Raw genomic sequence first — 21,792 nt, forward strand, 5'->3', positions numbered from 1 at the left:
ATCAGGCTGGTGAATAGATCAGTGCCACACACCAGATTTTGGGTGTATTTTGGTCTGTTAGAAGAAACTGCCTCCCAAAATTTTGAAGAAAGAAAAGCTTATATATGTACAAAAATAAGGGTAAATATGATGAAGGGATGGAATATGACTGTAAAGATGAAAATTATAAAAGATTTTATAAAAGGAATTGATAAGATAAGAAGTTTGTTGAAAAAAGAAAGAAGAGAAATTAAAAAAAAAAAAGGGAGAGAATGTGATCAGGCAGGAGAAGACTAGAACAAAGTCATACACTAAAGATTTAGGGTATATTTTGGTCTGTTAGAAGAAACTGTATCCCAAAATTTTAAAGAGAGAACAACTTATATATATACCAAAAATAAGGTTAACTACAATGAAGGGATAGAATATGACTCTAAAAATGAAAAATAAAAAAGATTTTTAAAAAAGGGATTGATAAGATGTTGGTTGAAAAAGGGAAAAAGAAAAATTAAAAAAAAAAAGAAAATTAAAAAAATTAACTTTGAAAGAGTAAAGAATCATGGGGAAAAAGCCATGAATTCTATGTGCAGTATTCCCCTAGCGCTGGAGTTCTGCCGTTCTCATTGATCGGTAAACTTGGTCTTGGCTGGCTGTTCTTGCTGATCTTCTGGGGGAGGGGCCTGTTGTCGTGGTTCCAAATGTCTTTCCCGGAGGCGGAATTGCCCCACCCTTGCTGGTCGGGCTAAGTAATCTGCTCGGGTTTGCTCTCGGGAGCTTTTGTTCCCTGCAAGCTTTCCGTACAGCTTTGGAGGCGGAGAGTGAAAATGGCGGCCTCCCAATCTCTGCCCCAGAGGAGCCGAGAACTCGGGGCCCCACTCCTCAGTGCACCCCCAGAGAAAAGCAATCACTCCCATCTCCCTGGTCTCCGGCCACACTCCATGCTCACCCGGCCTGTGACGGAGGGTTTCTGTCTCTTGCACACAACCCCGTGTGGAGTCTCCAAACCCAGCAGATCCCTGCGGTGCCCAGGGGAGGAAAGGGAGTCTCCCCGGATCTGCCGCTTGTTGGGTCCCTGCTGGAGGAACAGTGGCCCGACTGTGCCTTGGATCACGGTTTATGGCAACCCTGAGCTGAAAGCCCACTCCTCTGCTCTGTCTCTGCAGCCGGCTTCCCCGCTCCGATACCTGGGAGCTCTGCCGCACTCAGGCACCCCCGGTCTTTCTGTTGACCCCGAAGGTCCTGAGACCACACTGTCCCGCGAGGGTCCCCGCCCCCACTTAGCCACTGGAGCGACGTCCCTCAGCGGAGCAGACTTCTAAAAGTTCCGATTTTGTGCTCCACTGCTCTATCACTTGCCAGAAGCGGCCGATGGAGGCCCCCTCCCCCACCGTCTATCCTCCCCAATATTGCCTCAGATTCACTTCTCCGCACGTCCTACCTTCCAGAAAGTGGTCGCTTTTTTGTTCAGAGAGTTGTTGCTATTCTTTTCTTTGATGTCCTGTTGAGTTCATAGGTGTTCAGAGTGGTTTGATCCCTATCCAGCTGAATTCCTGGGACCAGACAAAATCCAGGTCTCCTACTCCTCTGCCATCTTGCTTAGTTCTCACCAGAATTTTCTTCTCTTTTTAAAGGCTGAATAATACTCCGTTGTCTGCAGGTACCACATCTTGGGTGTCCCTCCATCTGTTGATGAGCGTTGGGATTCAGATCCTGGCTTTTCAAAGCCCTGTGTGTCATGGCTCTTTGTCATCCCGAGCGTCGCCTCCCACCTTTGTCTAGATATGAATCACTGCGTGCCTCGGTGGCAACACATGCTTTTCAATGTCCACAGGCTTTGCCTTCAGACCTGGCCTCTAGTCCCGTTCTCACGTGGAGCTGGGGCAGGACGTTGAACTTTTCCCAGGCACAGTCTCCTGTCTTTGAATTGAAGCTCATAACATCTCCCTACAGTGAGGACTGTTGTGAGGATTGCATTTAGTCATGTTTGTAATTGCTTAGCACAATGGCTCCTAAAGAAATCATGATTTCAGACTGATTTCTCTGAATGTCTTCCTTCCCTTCTCCTGAACCCAATTTAATCCTGTCACTCCTTCCAGATTAATTTGCCAAAAATCCTAGAGCTGAGCTGGGGAGTTGCTTCTCGCCATCCTGTTTGGCCCCTGTGCCCTATAGCAGAGCTAATGTTCTGAGACCACACTCATCCCTTGAGGACCAGCCTCCCTTGTGTCTTCTGCATGCGGGTCCTCCTTGAGGGTGTGTGACCTCTTTTCTCGTTTCTTTTGCACTGACTGATGCCTTGTTTTTCACTATGTTGTATATATATATTTGTGTTACGTCTTTTACTTCCAAGCCTCATGAATGGGGTCCACACATGAAGAGTAAATAATGTACATGCCCCGAGAGAGGGTGAGGGTTTCCCCCAAACTCTGTCAGTCATCATATGTCACCCAGGCTCTCATTTTGTGAGGGGTCCTGTCGGTCACCTCAGTTTGAACACCCATCAGGTAGAGAAGGCCCTTTTCCCGAAACCACCTCTGCCAGTCCTAGTCTTGGGTTCTCATAAAACCCACCTAACTGATTTCAGGCTTTTCTAAGGCAAAGAAATTTAACACTAGCTGGGTTGTTATTTCTGGAGGCTTGACCTTACAAAGGCAAATGGTGGATATTACTGTCAAAAGCTTTTAAAAAGTCAGTTTAAAAAGCAATCAAGTATGACGTTGAGTTATATGAATATGGACCCATCAGACACATTTTTTAAACTGTCCTAACATTATACAAATACGTTCCTGTGACGTGGGAGAATTTGTTCAGTGATGGCCACACACATGACTGCACAAAATCCTGTTTGAAGAAGCATTTTCAAAGAATTTTAATAAAATATCAGTGAAATGTAAATAGGGAAAAAGCACACACTTCTCAAGTAACTTATTTTGTCATGTGACTTAAGTATATATGTGGCTTGCTGAATACAGAAACTGTCATAAGTAGGCATTGGACCATTTCATCATCCCTAAATGTTCCTGTCTGTTTACCCACATTATATTTGGAATCTCACCACTTGGGGACATATATGGTAGTTGTGGCTTGGTGGCCAATATGAACAGGTGAGGTATCGCGCTAATCTTGCTGGTTACAAATTGGTCGAGCTTGATGCTTTAAAAGCTTTATGTACTACTCTTTCTGACTTTGGGGAGATGGGCAGGGAGGGAGTGGTTTAGTTGAGAATTTTCAACTTGACTTGAATATTTCCATAAATCAGGTTTCTAAAAGCAGAGCATCTCTGCTTCATTTCTCCTTTGAAAATCTTCTTGGAAGTTGAATTGGTGACCCAGAGAATCACTTTCATGGAAATCAAGCACGCTTAAGGTTTACTATTACTTGGGGCGCCTGGGTGGTTCAGTGGGTTAAGCATCTGCCTTTGGCTCAGGTCATGATCCCAGCGTCCTGGATCAAGCCCCACATTGGGCTTCCTCCTCAGTGAGGAGTCTGCTTCTCCCTCCGCCCCTCACCCTGCTTGTGCTCACTCTTTCTCTCTAATAGATAAATAAAATCTTTTTTAAAAAAAAAGGTTTACTATCCTTAGTTGGAAAGAAACACTCAAGGCAGTGGAAGGAAGTAATTAATTCCTTGGGGAATGACTTGCCCACTGTTGTGTGGGATCCCGGAGTTCCCTGGGTGGTCTTCCTCCTTCTCATGCTCAGAATGGGAGGATGGTCCCAGGGCAGTGACCGTGGTCTGGAGGTCCTGTATAGAATGGGGTTTGGACAGCGACTTCTGTTTTTCCTCTCTAACTGGTGGACTCTGGCATCCCTGTGGAGCTCCCTCCCGTACATCCCTCTTCAGGGGGAGCCCGGCTGCTCTTTTGGTTCAGGAAGGGATGGCTTAAGCAAATCTAGCGTTAGGTGATTTGCCAGCCAGGGTTAAGGAGCACAAGGCCAGCGGTTCTGGAGGGGCACACTGAAAGAACAGCGCACGGTCTGGCCGCCCGCTCCCTTGTTCCTCCCCGAGGCCGAGCTCTGCCCAGCCGGCGCCGGGACAAAGGGGGAGTTTCAGCCTTCTGTAAATAGCCTATTGTACAAGCAGAGGAGGTGGAGCAAGGAGGGAGGCAGCATCTTGCCAGCTTGGCTTGCTGCTTTTAAGGAGAGATGTCAGGATTTCTTCATCTGCGGCTGCCGGGGCAAGGGTGCTATTTATGTGGGTTTGCTTGGAGGCTGCATTCCTAGTGAAGTATTCCATCAGACCACTGTTATTCAGCTGAATGAAAGCGTGAGGAACTTTAGAAGGGGAGACACGTCCAGATCACCCTTTTTTTTTTTTTTTTTTGGTTTGTAAATGACAGGAAGAAAATAAAATGCTGATGTAAGTATAAATCTATGGAATCACAGGAGCTGTGTGTGTGTGTGTGTGCGCGCATGTCCCTGTGTCCTTAGAGAGTGATGCCCTTATGAGTCACCTTGCCACACAGCACTTTTTCCTGGTGTAAACAAAATGGTAAGAGGTGAACCTTTGTTTGTGTCTGGGTGGCCTTGGACCCATATGTTCAGACTCCAGGACATGGGGCAAACGCGAGCGGTTATGTAAGACATGGAGCGTTCGCATGGAGTTCAGATGCTAAGCTCTCATCGTGCCATGAAATGTGAGTGCCGGAAGGACCTTTAGAGAGCACCTGCCCTCACCATTCCTGAGCCGGGGTGGGCTGCAGGGGACTTGTGAGCCCCCCATGCAAAGGAGTACCCACGTGTTCCAGGTGCAGAGGATCAGCGGCTCCGCAGAGGTTAGGAATTGTTTGCCTAGAGGAAAAAGCATGACTTGAGAGTTAGGTCGGTATCCCCGTCATGGGACATACCTCAGGGAAGCCTCTTAAATCTCCAGCCTCAGCTTCCTTAGGATCATTTTGTACTGCAAGACAGTGCAATACAGGATGTGAAAGCCTTCCCGAAACACTAAATCAGCGTTTGTTGGGCTGCTAGCTATGCTTCCCAAAGTGTGGGTCGATAAGTACCAGGATTTCTATTTTCTGAGAGTCATGCGATCCAGTTTCTATTACTTGGCCCTGTATAGCTATTTCTGCCCAGGCATCCTTCCCTCTGGTTCTTTGCCCCGGACATGCACCATGCTTCCCTGACCACTGTTATGTCTTCTGTCATTCTGTGGTTTTAGACTCCAGGACCCGAGTGAGCAAACCCACTTTTCGTAGGTGTGGGGAGGAAGGAGATGCAGGAGTAGCTGCCGGGGAAGGAGAAACTAGCTGCCCATAGGCTTGTGCGTTCTTGACCAAGAAATACTGACAGCTTAAGCCTTTAAGCCGATTGAATCATATTCTTAGCGAGCAGTAGCATTGTTATTTGCTTGGCCTGCGAACATCCAGAGAGGATGTGTGGAAATTTGCTTTTGAAAGAATCTTAAAAATATTCCAACGGGAACACCATTGGAATAAGAATAAAGTCAGTCTGGCTTTTAATCATGTGTTGGCACGTACGAGTCTTGATTCTTCTTTGAGACCTGTTGGGGGACTGTCTTAAAGCGTGGTGTTTATATTCACCTGCAGCCTTGAAAGGCTATTTATTGTGGCCAGTTTTCTTTGAATGTGGGTCTGCCTCCATTTCTAAATACCCCAAGTACTTTTTCCTTAATAGCAGTTCCATAGAAGGGAGAAGGTTTATAATGCTTTCCATTCACGTTGACGAGTTGTTCTTCACGTGGATCTAAAAGAAGGATTTTCTTTAGTTCTTTATTGGATGGACTATAGTTTTGTGATGCACAGCATTAACCGGTGGGTTCAGTGAAGCTGGTTTGCAGCCTGTCACCTGGCTGCCCACTGAGAGGCATGAATTAAACTGCTATACCTTGTCATTACCCGCTAAAGATAAGAATGTAGCTGGATTTAAACCCTTAGCATTACAGACTCGTGTCAGATTAAATATTCTTGCATGGGTGCTACTAAATCAGTCATTTTCTGAAGTTTTTGTTTTTTTCCAGGTTTTCTTTCTTAGTTTTTTAGTCTCTTAGTTTATTTCTTATCTCTAGAAATAGACTTTTTTTTTTCTTTCTTTCTTAGTCTAATGCTGTCTACAGCTTGGCTACTGCTGATGCTTAAAATAGAAAAAAAAAAAAAATCACCAGCTTCTGAGTGCATTTGTTCATGGGGGAATTATTTCATATTCTCACACAGAGATGGGATTCTGTTGAGCAGCCCCTGCGAATTCACGCGATCTAGGTTTTATGGAAATCACCTCAGGGACCTGTGGGAGAGAAGAGACAAGGGCAGGGGTGTGTGTGTGTGTGTGTGTGTGTGTGTGTGTGAGGGGTGGGAAAGTCCTCTTCAGATTTGGGGTGCCGTGGGTATGAGGACGGCTGGAAGGTGGGATGATTGGAGGGGAAGGCAGGTTTGCACATTGTACACGTCAGCTTGCTTCACGTTCTTAGGGTGGCAGTGCTGTTTATGAAACCTGCCCACTTGGTGCCAAAAGGGGCCGGACTCGATTTGTCTGCTTATCCTCATGGTCTCAGTGTACGCGTGTGACTTCCTCCCAGAGGCCTTGCCTCATCCCGGCTCCCACTGGTGGTAACGCTTCTTGCTTTATTTCGTGCCTTCCCCACCAGCCAGTTTGCCCATGGAGACCCTGCACTGGGTCATCAGCACCACCCTCCCGGCTGCTGGGCACAGGGCCTGGCACATGCCGGGTGCTCCACCCTGGATACTGACCAGAGTAGCTCAGTTCCTATGCATTCATCTAGAATGAATCTGCTGGGAGTATACTATGGACAATCTGTTTCTTCCTTGGTCTGACATAACCACCCAACATCTGATCATGTATTTCGCTGGTGTTTTTAAAAAACTCTGTCCATTGTCTCTTCTTATTGGGAAGCCAAGCAGAAAGAAAACAGTGTCTGTTTTCAGATCTGGCACTGGCAGATGCCTGTCCCTGCCCATGGGTGGAGCAGTGGGGTGACTCTGCTCCCAGCTGCTCATTGGCCCATCCTCCACCCTGTCTCCTCCTGGGAAGTCAAGTATGAATTTTGTCTGCTAGTTACCTTTAGCCCAGTGCAGGAGTCGGCATGTGACTAATGCCCTGAGAGACCTTGGCAGGTCGGGTAAGCGGCAGCTGAGCTCCTCCAGCCCCCCTCCCACCCCCACCGTCACCACCTCTTCTGCTCTGCATGGCTGCATGGCGTGTCACCTAGCCGTCAGCTCTGGGTGGCACAGATGGTGAGTGGTTTTGTGAGTCCTGGAGCTCTGTCTCCACGATTATGACCTGAAGAAGTCTTGCTTATCTGTTCCTTCTCGACTGTTACGTAAAACCTGGAAATTTCCTCTGTGTGTGTGTGTGTGTGTGTGTGTGTGCGCGCGCCCCTACACAGAGCTGTTGTAGCACAAGACTGTCTGAGCTGAGCAAGTATACTACCGGATTGGTGGCCAGTGAAAGCCGAATCCTCTGCTACTCCATTAAAAAAAAAAAGAACGATAGTATAGGTTGAAATGTAAAGATGTCTGTATTTGAAAAAAAAAATTATCTTCAGCTTTGTGACCTAGCTATTTAAAAGAACATATAATAAGTAGCTCACAAATACCTTCTGAATGATAGCTAAAACATCAGCACTTGGTGGGTTGGCAGGCAGTTTTTGAGAAAAGCCTTCAGAGCATTTACTATGATGCCCTTCCCTTTACTGTCAAAGGCACTTTAAAGCACTTCTTCATCAATAATTTTCTCGTTAGAATTATTCGTATTTATTATCTGTACTGCACGCTTTTTATATTGATGTATATATAAGTTGTCTGTAACATCCAGTGTGAGGCTTTTCATCTAGTTTTCTTCTGTGTGTTTTTGGCTTCTTAATTTTGTTTGTAAACTCTTTGTGGGCAAGCGTTGTTTTTAATTAACTCTATCCCTTCCTGTTCTGCACACAGGACTAATCACAGAATCTTGGTAGGTGAAATAATGATAGTACCTAGAATGTACTGAGCAGATTCTGGTGCCCCATGCCATTCTAAGCTGTCGGTGTAAATCATTTAGTCATTATAAAAGCCCCACGAGATTGCTACTATTTTCAGCCTCCATTTATAGGGAAACAAGGCTCAGGGAGGCGAAGTAATGTGTCCCCAATCCTACAGCTAATAAGCTGGGAAGACAGGATTTGGCTCTCGAATCTGGGATCTTAAGTACCATTCTGTACTTTTTCTCAGATACTATGCTGCAGTCTCTCTCTAGATATTTGGTGGTTGGTTTAAAGTTTATGTGCACCCTTTTATCATTATATTATTTTAGCTATAATATCTCAAGGAATATAAAGGAGATTGTTTGATCAGAATAGCGAACTACAGTTGCCTTGCATTTGTATTGCTGCTCTTGTGGTACACAGTATGGGGAAGGTGAGAGGCACGTTGGAATTCAGGTTGGTGTGTTTTACCCATTGGGAGCTAGTTCTGAGATGCGTGGGAAGAAGCAGGCGCGGACGGCCGTTAGGTGGTGTGGGCTTATTTGTACTTCTGTCCCTTTCTTCTCATTAGCCATGATAAGGAGAGTTGAGTGTATCTGATCAGGTGGAAGAGAACAGAGACGGTATCAGGGAAGAAGGTGGTAACTTACGCCACTTGAGCGTGTTGTGACAAGAATTCTTCGTGAGCGAAACCTTTTTAATGTGGGGAATGGAAGCTCGACACAAAATGATAGACATAAAATGAATTTCTAAAGGGTTTTTAGAGAAATGACATTTGACAGCCAAGAAAAGAGCTGGACCATTAGACTGTGGGTTTAATGCCTTGACCGGTCAGCCAGGCATCAAGCCGGATGGCTGGCCTTTGGGAATTCTGGAGACAAGTCTTGCCTTCCTGAGAGGAATGTGACATTTTTCTCTTTTGACAGAATTCAGCTTAGGGAACCACCAACACGGGACGATGCAAGCCCACGAGCTGTTCCGGTATTTTCGAATGCCAGAGCTGGCTGACTTCCGACAGTACGTTCGCACGCTGCCGACCAACACGCTCATGGGCTTTGGAGCTTTCGCAGCCCTCACCACCTTCTGGTACGCCACGAGGCCCAAAGCCCTGAAGCCGCCATGCGACCTCTCCATGCAGTCTGTGGAGGTGGCGGTAAGTGGAGGGGCCGGCCTGCCTGCCGTGTGCATTTTCTCTGTGTTCCCCCGGATTCCCATGTTGAGTGCTATCTTGGTCGACATCAGTCACCTTCAAATACTTGTTTGCAAGGGCACTTTGTAAGCCAAAATGTGCTCAACACACCAAAGTTTGTCAACGGGGTAGTAGATGGAGGGTAGGGGCCAAAATATAGGGCAGAGGGACAAAGGAGGTGCTGTTGGTGGGTGTCTCCCTTTAGTCACACAGAGGCTCATTGCACAAATCCTATTGAGTTTCAACCCTATGCCAGGCGCTGTAGGAGGCCCAGAGGGTTCCGTGAGTGGGAAAGGATAGGCATAGAGTCGCTGCTCCTGCAGGGCTCACAGAGAAGAGAGTTGTCGAACAAACGTTCCAGAAGGAAGGATTTCATCTGTGGTATACCTGATACTTAGAACACCTCCCCCAGCTTTTGAAAGGGACTCTGAGATTTCACCTAGGAAAAGGTGAGGCTAGGAACTTGCCAGAATAACATGGCCACAGAATTTCAGGTAGGACATGAACAAGCCAAGGGCGTTCAGGAGATATCGAAGGTTGAGTTGTTGAAGACCATGGTTGTGTAGAACTTGGGCAAATTACAGGCCATGTTCATGTCGTCATGAAAATGAAACCAGAGCGTGTGTTCCCTCATTAGGGCTGAATGGGTGGGATGGCACGGGGAAAGCTAAGGACGCTTTTCAGAAAGATTCTTTCTTTATGCTTTGGCTCTGCCTTCCTTCCCTTCTGAATCTCTTCAGTACAAAACATGAGGGGTTGAAAAGATGAAGCAGCCAGGTTCTCACTGGTGCTGGGCCTCTTGGCCTACTCTCTGCGTTGTAGTCTCTCGCTTTCCCCTACCCAGGGCAGAATCGATTTTCAGTATTTATAACTTTCAACACACGTAAAGAATGTTTCTTCTTCCCCATCCTGCCCTGCTCCCCAGGCTGATGGCCATGGGCAGGAGAGGTGTCCTTTCAAATGAAGCCTTGGCCTTCATTGAGTACCTCTTCGTTATTTATAGGGTTTTAGTTCTTTGCTTTCCTCTAGACGATTGATTGGATTCATTAATTTGAAACTTCTAAAATATATAGAAGATATGTCAGTCTAATTCATGCCAAAATGTAAAAATAGAATGACTGAATTATTGCCAAGAAAAGTTGGTTCGATACCTTATTTAGAAGGTGAACGTGACTTAATATTTTACCTCAGCTAATCGCAAACCATGAAGGAGTAGAATTCAATTTTCCTAATAGATGTGTGTGAGGTTTTTGACATTCCTTTTTTTCTGGAGGAGGACCTGGTGTCTCATAGTAGCATTACCATCGCTATGGAAAGAGTACTTGGCAAGTGCAGATTTAAGATATTTATAATTTAGCAGTAACTGTAAATGCCTAATTCGTATTGTATGAGAAATTGTGGAGGTGCTTACAGTGTGCTTTTTAAGCTCCAGCTAAGCATAAAGTCATTGTGAGACTTGGGAAAATAAGCATGCATGTCCTCCGTAGGACAGACTAAAAATTACCGATGAGCAGAAAGAAAATTAAAATCTCCAATTCCACTACCTCGCAGAGAGGCCTCCTGATTTTTCTCTTCGCTTATAGAAATGGATTTAGCTCTGATTTTCAGAACTTCTAGGTCTTAGGAATAGTTACAAAATTTGCTTTGCGTTTCTAAGAAAGAACTTAAAATATTGAATTTAAGACGAGCTTTGAGTTCTGATGCTCAGTAATTATAGGGGCTTTTATATAGCTAGCATGGTCATACGGACTGCTATGGCAGAAAGAAGCACTGAATTCATTTCATTACATATTCATGAAGAGCTGGCATATCTGGCACGGTCCGAGGAACTGATTGCCAGAATAAAATGTTGTTTTGTTCCTACTTCGAAAACAAGTAAGTGCCATTTGCCAGTCCACACCCTGATCCCCCGCCCCCTGCCCCGATTTCGCATCCAGATTTTTACCCTCCTTTTCCCATAAACCTTACCTGGATATTAAAACGAGAGGAATCTGCACTTTTCGGTTTTGCTGCATCTCATTACTCCTCACAGCGGCTGATTCCAAGCTACACCTTCGTAAAGTAGCAGCACAGAAGTTCTTGATAAGTTACAGCTTCTGACATTTCCTTTTATAAGTCAGGGTCAAAGGGGCTCCCGGGTGGCTCAGTCGGTTAAGCGTCTGCCTTAGGCTCAGGTCATGACCCTAGGGTCCTGGGATCGAGCCCTGCATTGAGCTCCCTGCTCAGCGGGGAGTCTGCTTCTCCCTCTCCCTCTGCCCTACTTGTGCTCTGCCCCCCTACTTGTGCTCTGTCTCTCTCCCCCTTTCCCTCGCTCTCAAATGAATAAAGAAAATTAAAAAAAAAAAAAGTTATGTTAGCACTCGAGCTGTAGCCCCGTGTAGGAAAGGCAGTGAGGACATAGGCTGCGGAACAGGACAGAGAAACCGGAGTTTGGAACAGAATCCAACAAGCCTTTCCTAACTTTCAGGCATGTTTGATCTGGACCGAGTTTAGAGGGCTATGCCTGTGGTTTCGGGGCCCGAAGGGCTGCCTGAACTCTGAGCTGTGGAGGGAAGCGAGTTTTTCTGTGTCCGTGTGGCCCTTAATCACTTACACAAGTGATGTGCATGTTTCCAGGTTTCAGCTTGCCTCTGCCTGTTGCCTGAGATCCCCATGTCCCTTGGTGAGGATGACCTTCGCCGCAGTGACTAGAAACCCTTCGGGACCCGTGAGGGCCCAGGCCGTGGTGGTTGCGGCTAAGGGACAGAGGAGAGCATGATGGCGCTGGAAGGGACCAGGGAGGTGGCGGATGTGGTAGAGGCTGGGCCTGGCTCCTCTGCTTAGACCAGGCAGCTTTGGGCAAGTTCCCCTGACTTTCCTGACCTTCAGCTTCCTGGAAAACAGGAGTGACAGTTTCTGTCCTCCCTTGGGGACGTTAAGCGGACTGCATAGATACTTGCAGAATGTCCACTTGGCCCATACTAAGTGTTCAGTAAATGTTAGTTTTCTTCTTCTGAAAAGGCCTCTCTTTTAACGATCATGTTTTATATACAAGAAAACAGCTGAATCCAAAGAAGCAAAATTGTATCATACAGCTAGTGGAATATCAAGAGCTCTGTTCTGCTGCTTTCATTACGGTAGTTGAAAGTTATATATTACAGCTAGGGCTTTTCAGGGGCAGGGGGAGGAGGAAAATAAGGATAATAAGGAAAGTTTGGGTCTGTCTATATTAATTTTTTTTAAGATTTTATTTATTTGACAGAGAGAGAGAGAGAGAGCACAAGCAGGGGGAGTGGGAGGGAGAGGGAGAAGCAGGCTCCCCTCAGAGCAGGGAGCCTGATGCGGGGCTCAATCCAGGACCCCCAGGATCATGACCTGAGCTGAAGGCAGATGCTTCACCGACCGGGCCACCCAGGTGCCCCTATCTAGATTAATTTGAAGAGCCAGTGGCTAGACCTTTGGACCCAGGAGCAGCCTCTTCTGAAAATGGGTATTGCAGGCAAATGAGTCTTCAGGTAGGGTAGTGATGGAATGGAAGGAAGAAAAGGAACAGGTAATAGGAGAATAGAGTCTGAGCTTCCCGCACAGGTTGGGTGTGGGATCAGACACCATCAAGGATGGGATGGGAGTGAGGCCCGAGGCTGGGAACATGGAACTGAGCTAGCAGCAAAAGTGGATTTCTGGTGAGCTTCTGCCTCTCCTCCTCCTCTGCCCCTGCACCAGGTTGGAGATAGATGGGGTCAGAGCAAAACTTGGTGCTGATGGGGTCAGAGGCCCACCTACCAGAGTTTAAGGGATCAAGGCAACAAACCATTCCAAAGTATAAAAAGGAATCATTGTAATTGCTGAAGGAGGTAGTAGAAAGAATATGAGAATTCCTTTAACTAGTGAGAGATAGGCCTTGAGATAGCTTACTTGTCAAATTAAGATGGAAAGATTTTGGGTAACTACTGCTAGATTATAATGTACTTAAATGAAAACCCAAGTTATTTGCTTTGTTTTTAAATATTAGAGAAGGAAGTAAATTGTAGGATGCAAAAAGTTTGTGTTTTTTTTAAGATTTTATTTATTCATGCGAGCGAGCGCACAAGCAGGGGGAGGGGCCGAGGGGGAGGGAGAAGCAGACTCCCCGCTGAGCAGGGAGCTAAGGCTGGTCTTGATCCCAGGACCCCGAGATCATGACCCGAGCTGAAGGCAGACTCTTAACCGACTGAGCCACCCAGGCGCCCCCAAAAAACTTTTTTATACCAATAAATCCATAGCCTTTCTGAGACTTCATTTTAAGAATATCAGAACTTTGTTTCAAATTTACATTTGTCAACTAAACCAATTAGTCTGTAACAGATTCACTGTTTAAACTTGTTAGTTATGGCTCCTTGGTTCTAGTGTGGGTTCATATCTTTCAAGATGCAGAACCGGTTCTTTGGGTGTCAGTCATCTTGTCTAAGTTAGATGACTTTCACACCAGGGGAGCTAGTGACCTTCAGGCGCATGCTGGCTGGCTCCTCCTTTAGCGCGAGAGCTTGGGATTGACCCGTCCACATGGTGGGCCCTATATGGTTAGCAGCTTGCCGTAGCATTTTAATCCCGTGCTCCAGATGGTCTCCTATGGAGGATGTGACACTCTGGATTTCATCCTCCGTGAGTCACAGAGTAATGATCTGACAGACATCCATTCAGAAGCACTTGAACATCGGCCAAGTAATGTGTGCACAATCCCTGGGAAGAAGAGGCCGCTGGCCTCCTGCAGTTTACAGGCCAGAGGGCAGTACCGCTAAGGACTCCTGCCCTCGAGCTAGAACTCTGGTTCATTCTCCCATAAGAACTCTGAAAGGAGCAAACTAAAAGTCACACATCTGGCCTGTGAACCAACGCGCCACAGATAGCGTGGTTTTAAGTCTTGACGAAGACTCGCGTGGGACTTGCACAGACAAACGGCCTGCCTCTGGGGTAATGACATTGGCAATCCAGAGAGTGAAAATGACCCAAAGAAGTTGACTCACAGCAGCAGTGAGGAGAAGGGGGGTTGCCTGGGGCTGGAGGCCCAAACTTTCAGCTGCCCCCTGAGCAAGGGCTGAGGCGCTCACCTACAACATGGCGCTCACCTACAACATGGCGACCGTGGTTGAGATCACTGCACTGTACAATTGAAATTCGCTAAAAGAGTAGGACTGAAGTGTTTTCACCGAAAAATGAAAAAATAATGTAAATTCTGAGGTGATGAGATGTTAATGACTCCATGGCGAGAGTCTTTTCACACTGTAGGCAACACTCTGGGTACGCTCTAGGGGCCTCACGGTTTTATCAATGACACCTCAGTAAAGCTGGAAGAAACAAAAGGCAAAGAATGGCACTGCGCTGGACTTGAATGGCTGGGGCTGGTTCCGAGCGGGGGCGCTGTTGTCCAGTGGGGCGGGGGCAAACTCGGCCATGAGGCAGAGGTGCAGGGAGGGTCCGCGTGGGAGCTGCCAGGGCAGAGCAGGAAGAGACGTTGTCTGGGAAGGGCAGGTGTGTTCAGATGGTGGAAGCATGGCCGCCTTCCTGGCGGTCTGTGGCAGAGCACCTGTAAGAGGGGGTGTTAGACTCATGAATTTGAACCCGGTGGGAGGTCGCAGGGGAGCGTGAAGAGGAAGGGAGGAGTATTAGGAACAGTCTAGTTGTTTCTGCAGTCACTTGTAAATAGAAACCTAAATAAAAACAGAATTCTCATCCCTGGGAAGACTCGGAATGGTCGACTAGAAGTCTGGGTGGGACTTCCAGAGAATCTCCTGGTTTGATCGCTGGCTTCAAACCTGTCAATAATGTGTAAATTGTGTATATTCAATGTGCAGATAATTGTGTAAATCCCTGTTTGGGGGCATTAACCTTCATTTACTTGCCGTTTGTAATTGCAGGTGTCTGGTCAGTATTCCCCCACTGCCCATGCTTCCCCCCACTCCCCATACCGGATGTCAATGGAGCTGGATCCAGGACATTTTAGATGTCCTGCCAAAGCCTTGCCCTGGGGCTGTTTTCTCACCTGATGGCAAAATAACGGGGTGTGTGGTCAAACAAAGATGTATGCAAAGATTTGCCTTTCTTTCTTTCTTTTTTTTTTTTTTTTTAAAGATTTGCCTTTTTAATCTTATCCCTAGCAACTTGGCTGCTGTGGTGTTCAGAGAGTTTTCAAACACATTTTTTCTGAAGCGTTATGGCATCTGAGGGCATTTTCAACAAGCAGTCCTAGCAGTTGGGGCGGTGGGAGTGGATGGAGAGAATGTATTTGGAGGGGTGTTTTTGTTTAGACGTATTATTCTGGGAGTGTTTAAACATCAGCATTCTCATACCTTGCCGTAACTTTAGCACCTCTTCCAAGACTCTATAGGCTTCTTAATGACCAAGTATGAAAAACCTTGCTGATTACTTTTTCTTAACTACAGTCACATTGTAGGAAATTTAACTGAGCTTCTATATGTTTTTAGGCTCATCTACTAATTGAAAGTGACTAGGGCTTTGAATGAGGTGGTGCTGGTCACGGGACAGTAGTGGGTGGGTGAGTGGGCGCAAAAGCGAAGGACAGGCATGACAGAGAACTGAAGGCAGAGTTTCTGATCTCCCTGCCAAGACCGGGCCACAGAGGATATTAAGTAGCTGCCTTTAGGAATTCAAAGAAAGAAAGATGATTGTTTTAGAAATATTTATTCCTCGGTTCCATTTAACTGGGCAGTAAAAGCTTAATCCGTTCACTTAATAGGAATACGGTAAAGCAGGTCTGACAATGCAATTTGATTTTGTACAAAGGATGCTGCCTCTCAGAGGCTTCGTTAAGCAGGGAACGTGTATATTTATAAATGACAGAAGTGTGTGCTGGAATATTTATTTAAGTTTACAGATAGCCTGCACCCAGGCAGGGTCAACTTGTGCCAAATGACAAATACCAACTTTCTGAGCCTCTTGACAAAAATCCCTGCTTCTCACATTCGTGTCTAGAAGGCCAACCATGGATAAGAAAGACACCGGTTCCCTTTAGAATAGTCAAAAGTGGAGCAGAATGTCTCGCATATTCTAAATGGCAGGCATATAGAGATGCTGTAGGCAGTTTTGTTTTGCTGGAACAATGTGTGTTTGTGGGTTTTGGATTTGATGGCTCCAGACTTTCTTCCCTCTCGTGGAGGTGGGAGGATGCTATTTTCCCTTTGGTGGTTGGCTGGTTTGCCCTGGTGATGACATTGAAATGGGCTTGGGGGCACAGAACTATAGTTTCTAAGTGCTGTGCCAGCCCCCGATCCCCACCGAAGCACATCCTCCCCTTGGGATAGTGGGGGCTCAGGAAGTAGGAAACTGGGGAGGGGGGTTGAAATGGAAGCCCTTCTGAGGATTAGAGGAAAGTGTTGAAGAACCAAATAACCGAGTCGGCCCCCGGTGATCTGGGCCTGGCTCCTCGAAGGTAGAGATGAGCGGTATGTGGGTGAGTTTGAACCTGCTCAGGATTCACAAAAACCTCTTACCATACCAGATGTCCATGGAGCTCGGTCCAGGACATTTTAGATGTCCTGCCAAAGCCTTGCCCTGGGGTTGTTTTCTCACCTGAAGAGCCCCTGGTGTGTAAGAGGCGCTCAGGAAATACTCACTTAGCTTCCAGCTTTCCTGCATTCAGATGACAGAACCCAGCACTGATTGTAATGTGATGGTTCTGCCCTTTCTTTCCTTCCTCGGCGTAAAGGATCTCGGGAAGTCAGCTAGTTCAATGGTGAGCATGAGCCGTGAACCTGAGGGTTCCCCGTTATCCTGGGACATAGACAGTTCAGCATATCGTGGGGAGTCTAAGTGTGTTTTGTCTGTTTGTGTTCGGGAAGTATGGTTGGGAAAGTCACCGACTGGCTGGCCTTTAAAGGCCCTGGCTCATATAGCAAAGATCTAGCGTTGCTGGAAATGAGAATCGATGGCCAGGGAGTCTCTCTAAGAGGTCACTGGATGGAAGAGTGGTTTTTGTGCCTGAGAAGCAGACAGTGGTGTTCTGGGCAGGGTAAGATGCATGTAAAAATATAAGTGCTGGGAAGAATATTTCACATGGAAGATATTGGCAACAGAAAAAAAAAAAAAAAAGCCAACAAAAAAATCCCGTGCCCATGCCCCCAGGACTGTGATTCTACCCGCTGCTTTTCCCCCTGGAGATGGATTTAACATTAAAATCCAGCCACGTCTTCAACAGCTTCCTTACAGGTTACACATTCTCCTTGCCTGCCTTGTCTCCCTCCCTCTTCCTGCCCCTCCCCCCCAGCAGGAGTAAACAGTAGTAACACAAGAGAAACTTGAATATCACGGCCTGCAGATACCCATTTTCTAGACTGAGAGGAACGAGACCGGTTTATAAAGCCTGGATCTTTCTATCCCCCAGAAATCCTCAAGGATGTAATTCCCTTTTGGCATTTGAATATGAGAGTGCACAAAATGACTCTCACCATCAAGAGTCCTTTTTATCAAATACAGGTTTCCCCTGCTATCCAAAAGTAGAGCGCCCCTATGAAAGCTTTTGTAAGCCTAAATGGCGTAAAGCAAGAGTGTCCCCCACTTTCCAAAAGTTCAAGTTATGCCACTTCCGTTTTACAAAAGACCTACGTAAACGCAAAACTCCTTTTTGCATGAACGCAAAACTCCTCTTCGCATGAACGCAAAACTCCTCTTCAGATTTCGTCTGGTTAGTGAAAACAGGTACTACTAATGTGGGTCTTTCATAAAGGTCAAGTGTCATAAAGTGAACTTTCAGAAAGCGGGAGCAAGGGCCCGTATTGGCAAAGGTCCTGGTCTTGGGAACCATGGATATGCAGATGTCCGCTGTGGTCCTGCCCTTACTGGCCCCACGTGGAACTTGAACTTTCATGTCCTAATTCAGCTCACGTTGGGAGACTGACCTCAAGAGGAACCTTAGCTTATATAGATGTTGCCGAATGGACTCAGGACCACTGATGTGATCGTAATGTGTTTGACTCACGATCTTCTCTAATTTTTTAAATTGGAAAAACTCTAAAACCACATTAAAGAAGTGTATAGCATAATCTCCTTGTCACTCAATCTTACTGACTGATTTCCTGCACGTTTTAATTGGGGTTGTCTGCTTACCTCTCCCTGTTTCTTTCTTTCTTTCTTTCATTTATTTATTTGTTTGTTTATTATTTATTTATTTGACAGAGAATGAGAGCACAAGCCGGGGAGAGAGGCAGAGGGAGAGGGAGAAGCAGGCCCCCCGCTGAGCAGGGACACCCTCCGCTCCACGGGGCTCGATCCCAGGACCCTGGGATCACTACCCCAGCAGAAGGCAGATGCCCAACCAACTGAGCCACCCAGGAACCCCGCTCTCCCTGTTTCTTGAGCAGAATTGAAACCCTGGCCTCTACCCTCCATCTGTAGGTTATATCAGAAGTCCAGAAGTATTTGTTTTTTTTTCATTTAAGTAGGTGTTCCTAGAAATAGCGACATGCACTTGCATGACCCAGTAATGGAATGCCCTCCTTTTGAAATGGCTCGATTTGTAGCACATATAGACATTTGAGCTCGGTTGTTTTAGCTGTGATTCCCAACACTCAGAGTGCAGTCCCTCCCCTTTGTAGGTATAATTAAGGTTGCTAACACCCAGCGTATACAAATAGCATTTTGTTCAGGAAGAATAGCACATATGCACATCAAAAATGATGCTGCTTCGGGGGAGCATGTGATCATTTCATAGAGCAACAAATTTCAAAGCACAAATCTTGCTTAGTGCCCCCCCTTCCCCTTTCATTCAGACTCCTCTCTTGAAATTACAGAGTATATTACAAGTAAGTGACAGTGTGACTTTTTACCCGGTTTCACCTGTTCCTTAAACGGTGTACCTTTTTGGCATAGAGTTCATTTATTGCTTCATCTTCAAACCTTTGCTAAATATTCTAATTGCTAATTAGAATAATAATAAATATCTTGTCTTCAGGTTACTTTGTCAAGATGATGGCTGTTTGGGATATAATTAACTTCTTTAACTTGGATTTGGCTGTTTTACCTCCCTGTTTCTCAAAGTTTTGAGGATTGTATACCACCAAAAAATTAACCTTAGCCAAAGAATTATTTAACCAAAAGTTTGTTATAAGATTATACTCTAGAGCAGCGATTCTCAAAATAGGAATTGGAAGGTTGACCTACTATCTTGAAAGGGATATGGTCTCCATATATCCAAAGCTAAACTGACGCTCTTCTCAAACCTGGTGCCCATGCCCAGTCTTCTATTTTTGATTAAATGGAACTGCTATTTTTAGACCTCCTTCTTTAGACCCAGTGACTGGCCAGATCCCATTCATTAACCCTTCCTACTTCTGGTGTCACCCTTCTCCCCATTCCCACTTGCCACCGCCCTCACCCAGGCCCACATGAGTACATTCTTCTCTAGTCCTTTTCCCTCCATGCCATTCTTCATGCTGCTTACTTGCTTCTTGTAGATTTCTTTCTGAAGCATTATTCCAATTTTCACTACTTTCCTGCTGGGACCTTAATGTCCCCTGTGAGTGGTTCTCACTTCAGCATGCTCCAGAATCCCCTGGAGGGCTTGCTGCACTGCTGGATAACACTCCCAGAGTTTCTGATTCAGTAGATCTGGTGAAGGGTGAGCTAATTTGCTTTCCTTAGAAGGGCCTGGTGTTCCCCCAGACCATCCTTCGGGGACCTTGGCTCAAGGACGAGCCTGTGCTCCAAAGATTCCAGGCTACTCCTGTCTATTCATTCTGACTTCCTGAGCACTCTTGCCTCAACCAGTGCGCCATGGAGCCCCTCTGGGGATGTAAGGATAAGAGTCACTTGGGTTCCTTCGGGAAAAGCTCTGTGTCTTACTCACCTGATTCCCCTCTGCCCCATTGACAGCTGTAGGAGTTCGCAGCGGAATACTTGGGGAGGACAGCATTGCTTTTGCAGAGAAACCCCTGAGTGATACCATGCAAGTGATATCGAGTGTCAGGACGAGAGGTGGAGGAGAGCCCATTCCTAAGCTGAGGTCATGAGGACCTGTCTGGGCTACCAGGCTGCCTGTGCCTCCTGGCCATGCTTGCTAGGGGGAGTGGGCTGGGCTGGACCAATGGGCAGGAGGCCGTGACTTACTGCAGAGTCCGCTCCTCTCTACCGGGTGTACCGCTTTTCTTAGCTTTTTTCTCTTTCCCATTTTCTGTCACTCCATCCCTTGCTCCTTTTTCTCCTACCTTAGCCGTGATACCCTGGTTCTTTTTGGTGGGTGGCTTCCTGGGTTGAAAAGGCTTCCAGTGCTTATGGTAAAGCCACAAAATTGCTTCTGAATTTTAATCCGAGTATTTGTTGGAGTCCAGGCTAAGCAGGACTCACATTATAGTTAGGGCACGTTACAGGGTGTCTGAGTAGTATTCTACATATTTTATAGGACCTATTTGATAGGACCAATTTTGTTTAGCTAAAGACAACCCTGGACGTGGATACATGGGATCCCCATTTTGCAGACAAGCAAACAGACTCAGAGATTAGGTAATAATAATGCATGATTCTACAGAGCAGAGATTTTCCCGCCATTGTGCACACAAAGAATAACTTCTCTGCTTTATTAAGTAGTGTGTTATAATTAATAATCATGTTTGGAATCATGGCTGCAGGTATTAGAAAGTGTCTGCCAAGATAGAGAAGACTGTGATGATGAGTAACATATATCATTGGGTGATATTTATTCCAGAAAATGATTATTAGCTTTAGATCAAGTGTCAAACACATATTTAGTACATCGTAGATAATGAAAGAGTTTATATAAATGTAAAGCATAGAAAAAAGTCTGGAAGGAACTCATCGAACTGATAATAGGGGCTAGTCATTTTTTTTTTCTTAAAATACTATGTACTGTTGCTTTTTTTGAAGTACATATATGATAAATTGGTTGGGGAGAGAGCTTGTAGGAGGAAATATGAAGAATCTTACCTAAATCCTAAAAACAAAACAAACAAACAAACAAATGAAAAACAGAAGAAGAAGAAAAAGGAGACGTCAAAATCTATCTGGTGGTCATGACCTATAAAGGGTCTCCATGTTGGTTCTTCCCCCTGGAATGCATCCCATTTCTCCATCAGCTCAGCGTGCTCAGACTCTGCTCTCTGAGACCCAGCCTTTGCTCCTTCTTCGTGAAGGGTTTCCTCTCTGCTTTCTTCAAACCTCATGCTAGAAACGATGTCTCTCACTTGTGAGTGGTCCTTTCTTGTAGTACCCGAAGTTCTTGTATCCTCATCTGATTTCCCCGGGGAATCAGAAGTTCCTAACAGGTTATATTGCTGTTGACACAGAGATAAAACAGTGGCAGTAATCTCAAAAGGAACATACGTAACATGATGGAAGTAAAAGCGAATGGTGTGTCATTTCCGTGAGAGCTGATGCAGCCTTGGACTCCTGGGCCATTGATGGTGGAGGTCTGAGGATGCCCAAGGCATGTGTGTTGGTCGCAGGTTTCCAGTCCTCCTGCTCTCTTCGCCTTATCCAGCCAGACCCCTGGGACTCTCTGACAGCTGTTTGGTTTTAGCCTTGATTCTCTGAAGCCTGCAGTTGACCCCAGACAAATGAGTTCTCTTAGCAAATCCTGCACTTCCGTTCGTTCAACAAATACTGAGCAGCTCCCCCACAGGGGCCCTATGGAGGGCCTGGTGGGCATGCACGTTAGGCTTTTTATTTTTAACATTTTCCTCTTAACGTGCTCATGCGTCTGT

At 46.0% G+C, this 21,792-nt stretch overlaps 1 protein-coding gene across 12 annotated transcripts in view; it reads left to right on the forward strand.

Moving 5' to 3' along the window:
- Window positions 1-21,792, forward strand: part of ACSL1 (acyl-CoA synthetase long chain family member 1) — a 69,983-nt gene that overhangs the window by 17,903 nt on the left and 30,288 nt on the right. For 10 of the 12 annotated variants that reach the window (XM_036070618.2, XM_078069826.1, XM_078069823.1 and 7 more), the window contains one exon: window positions 8,844-9,070. In XM_036070618.2, the coding sequence (XP_035926511.2) occupies window positions 8,876-9,070 (195 nt within the window). In that variant the 5' untranslated portion in view covers window positions 8,844-8,875. Of the gene's footprint in view, window positions 1-4,145; window positions 4,339-7,043; window positions 7,190-8,843; window positions 9,071-21,792 lie in introns of those variants that run through there. The other 2 variants (XM_036070620.2, XM_036070619.2) reach the window with 2 other exon arrangements.

Source organism: Halichoerus grypus, chromosome 3 (assembly GCF_964656455.1).
Source record: "Halichoerus grypus chromosome 3, mHalGry1.hap1.1, whole genome shotgun sequence".
Classification (NCBI taxonomy): Eukaryota; Metazoa; Chordata; class Mammalia; order Carnivora; family Phocidae; genus Halichoerus; species Halichoerus grypus.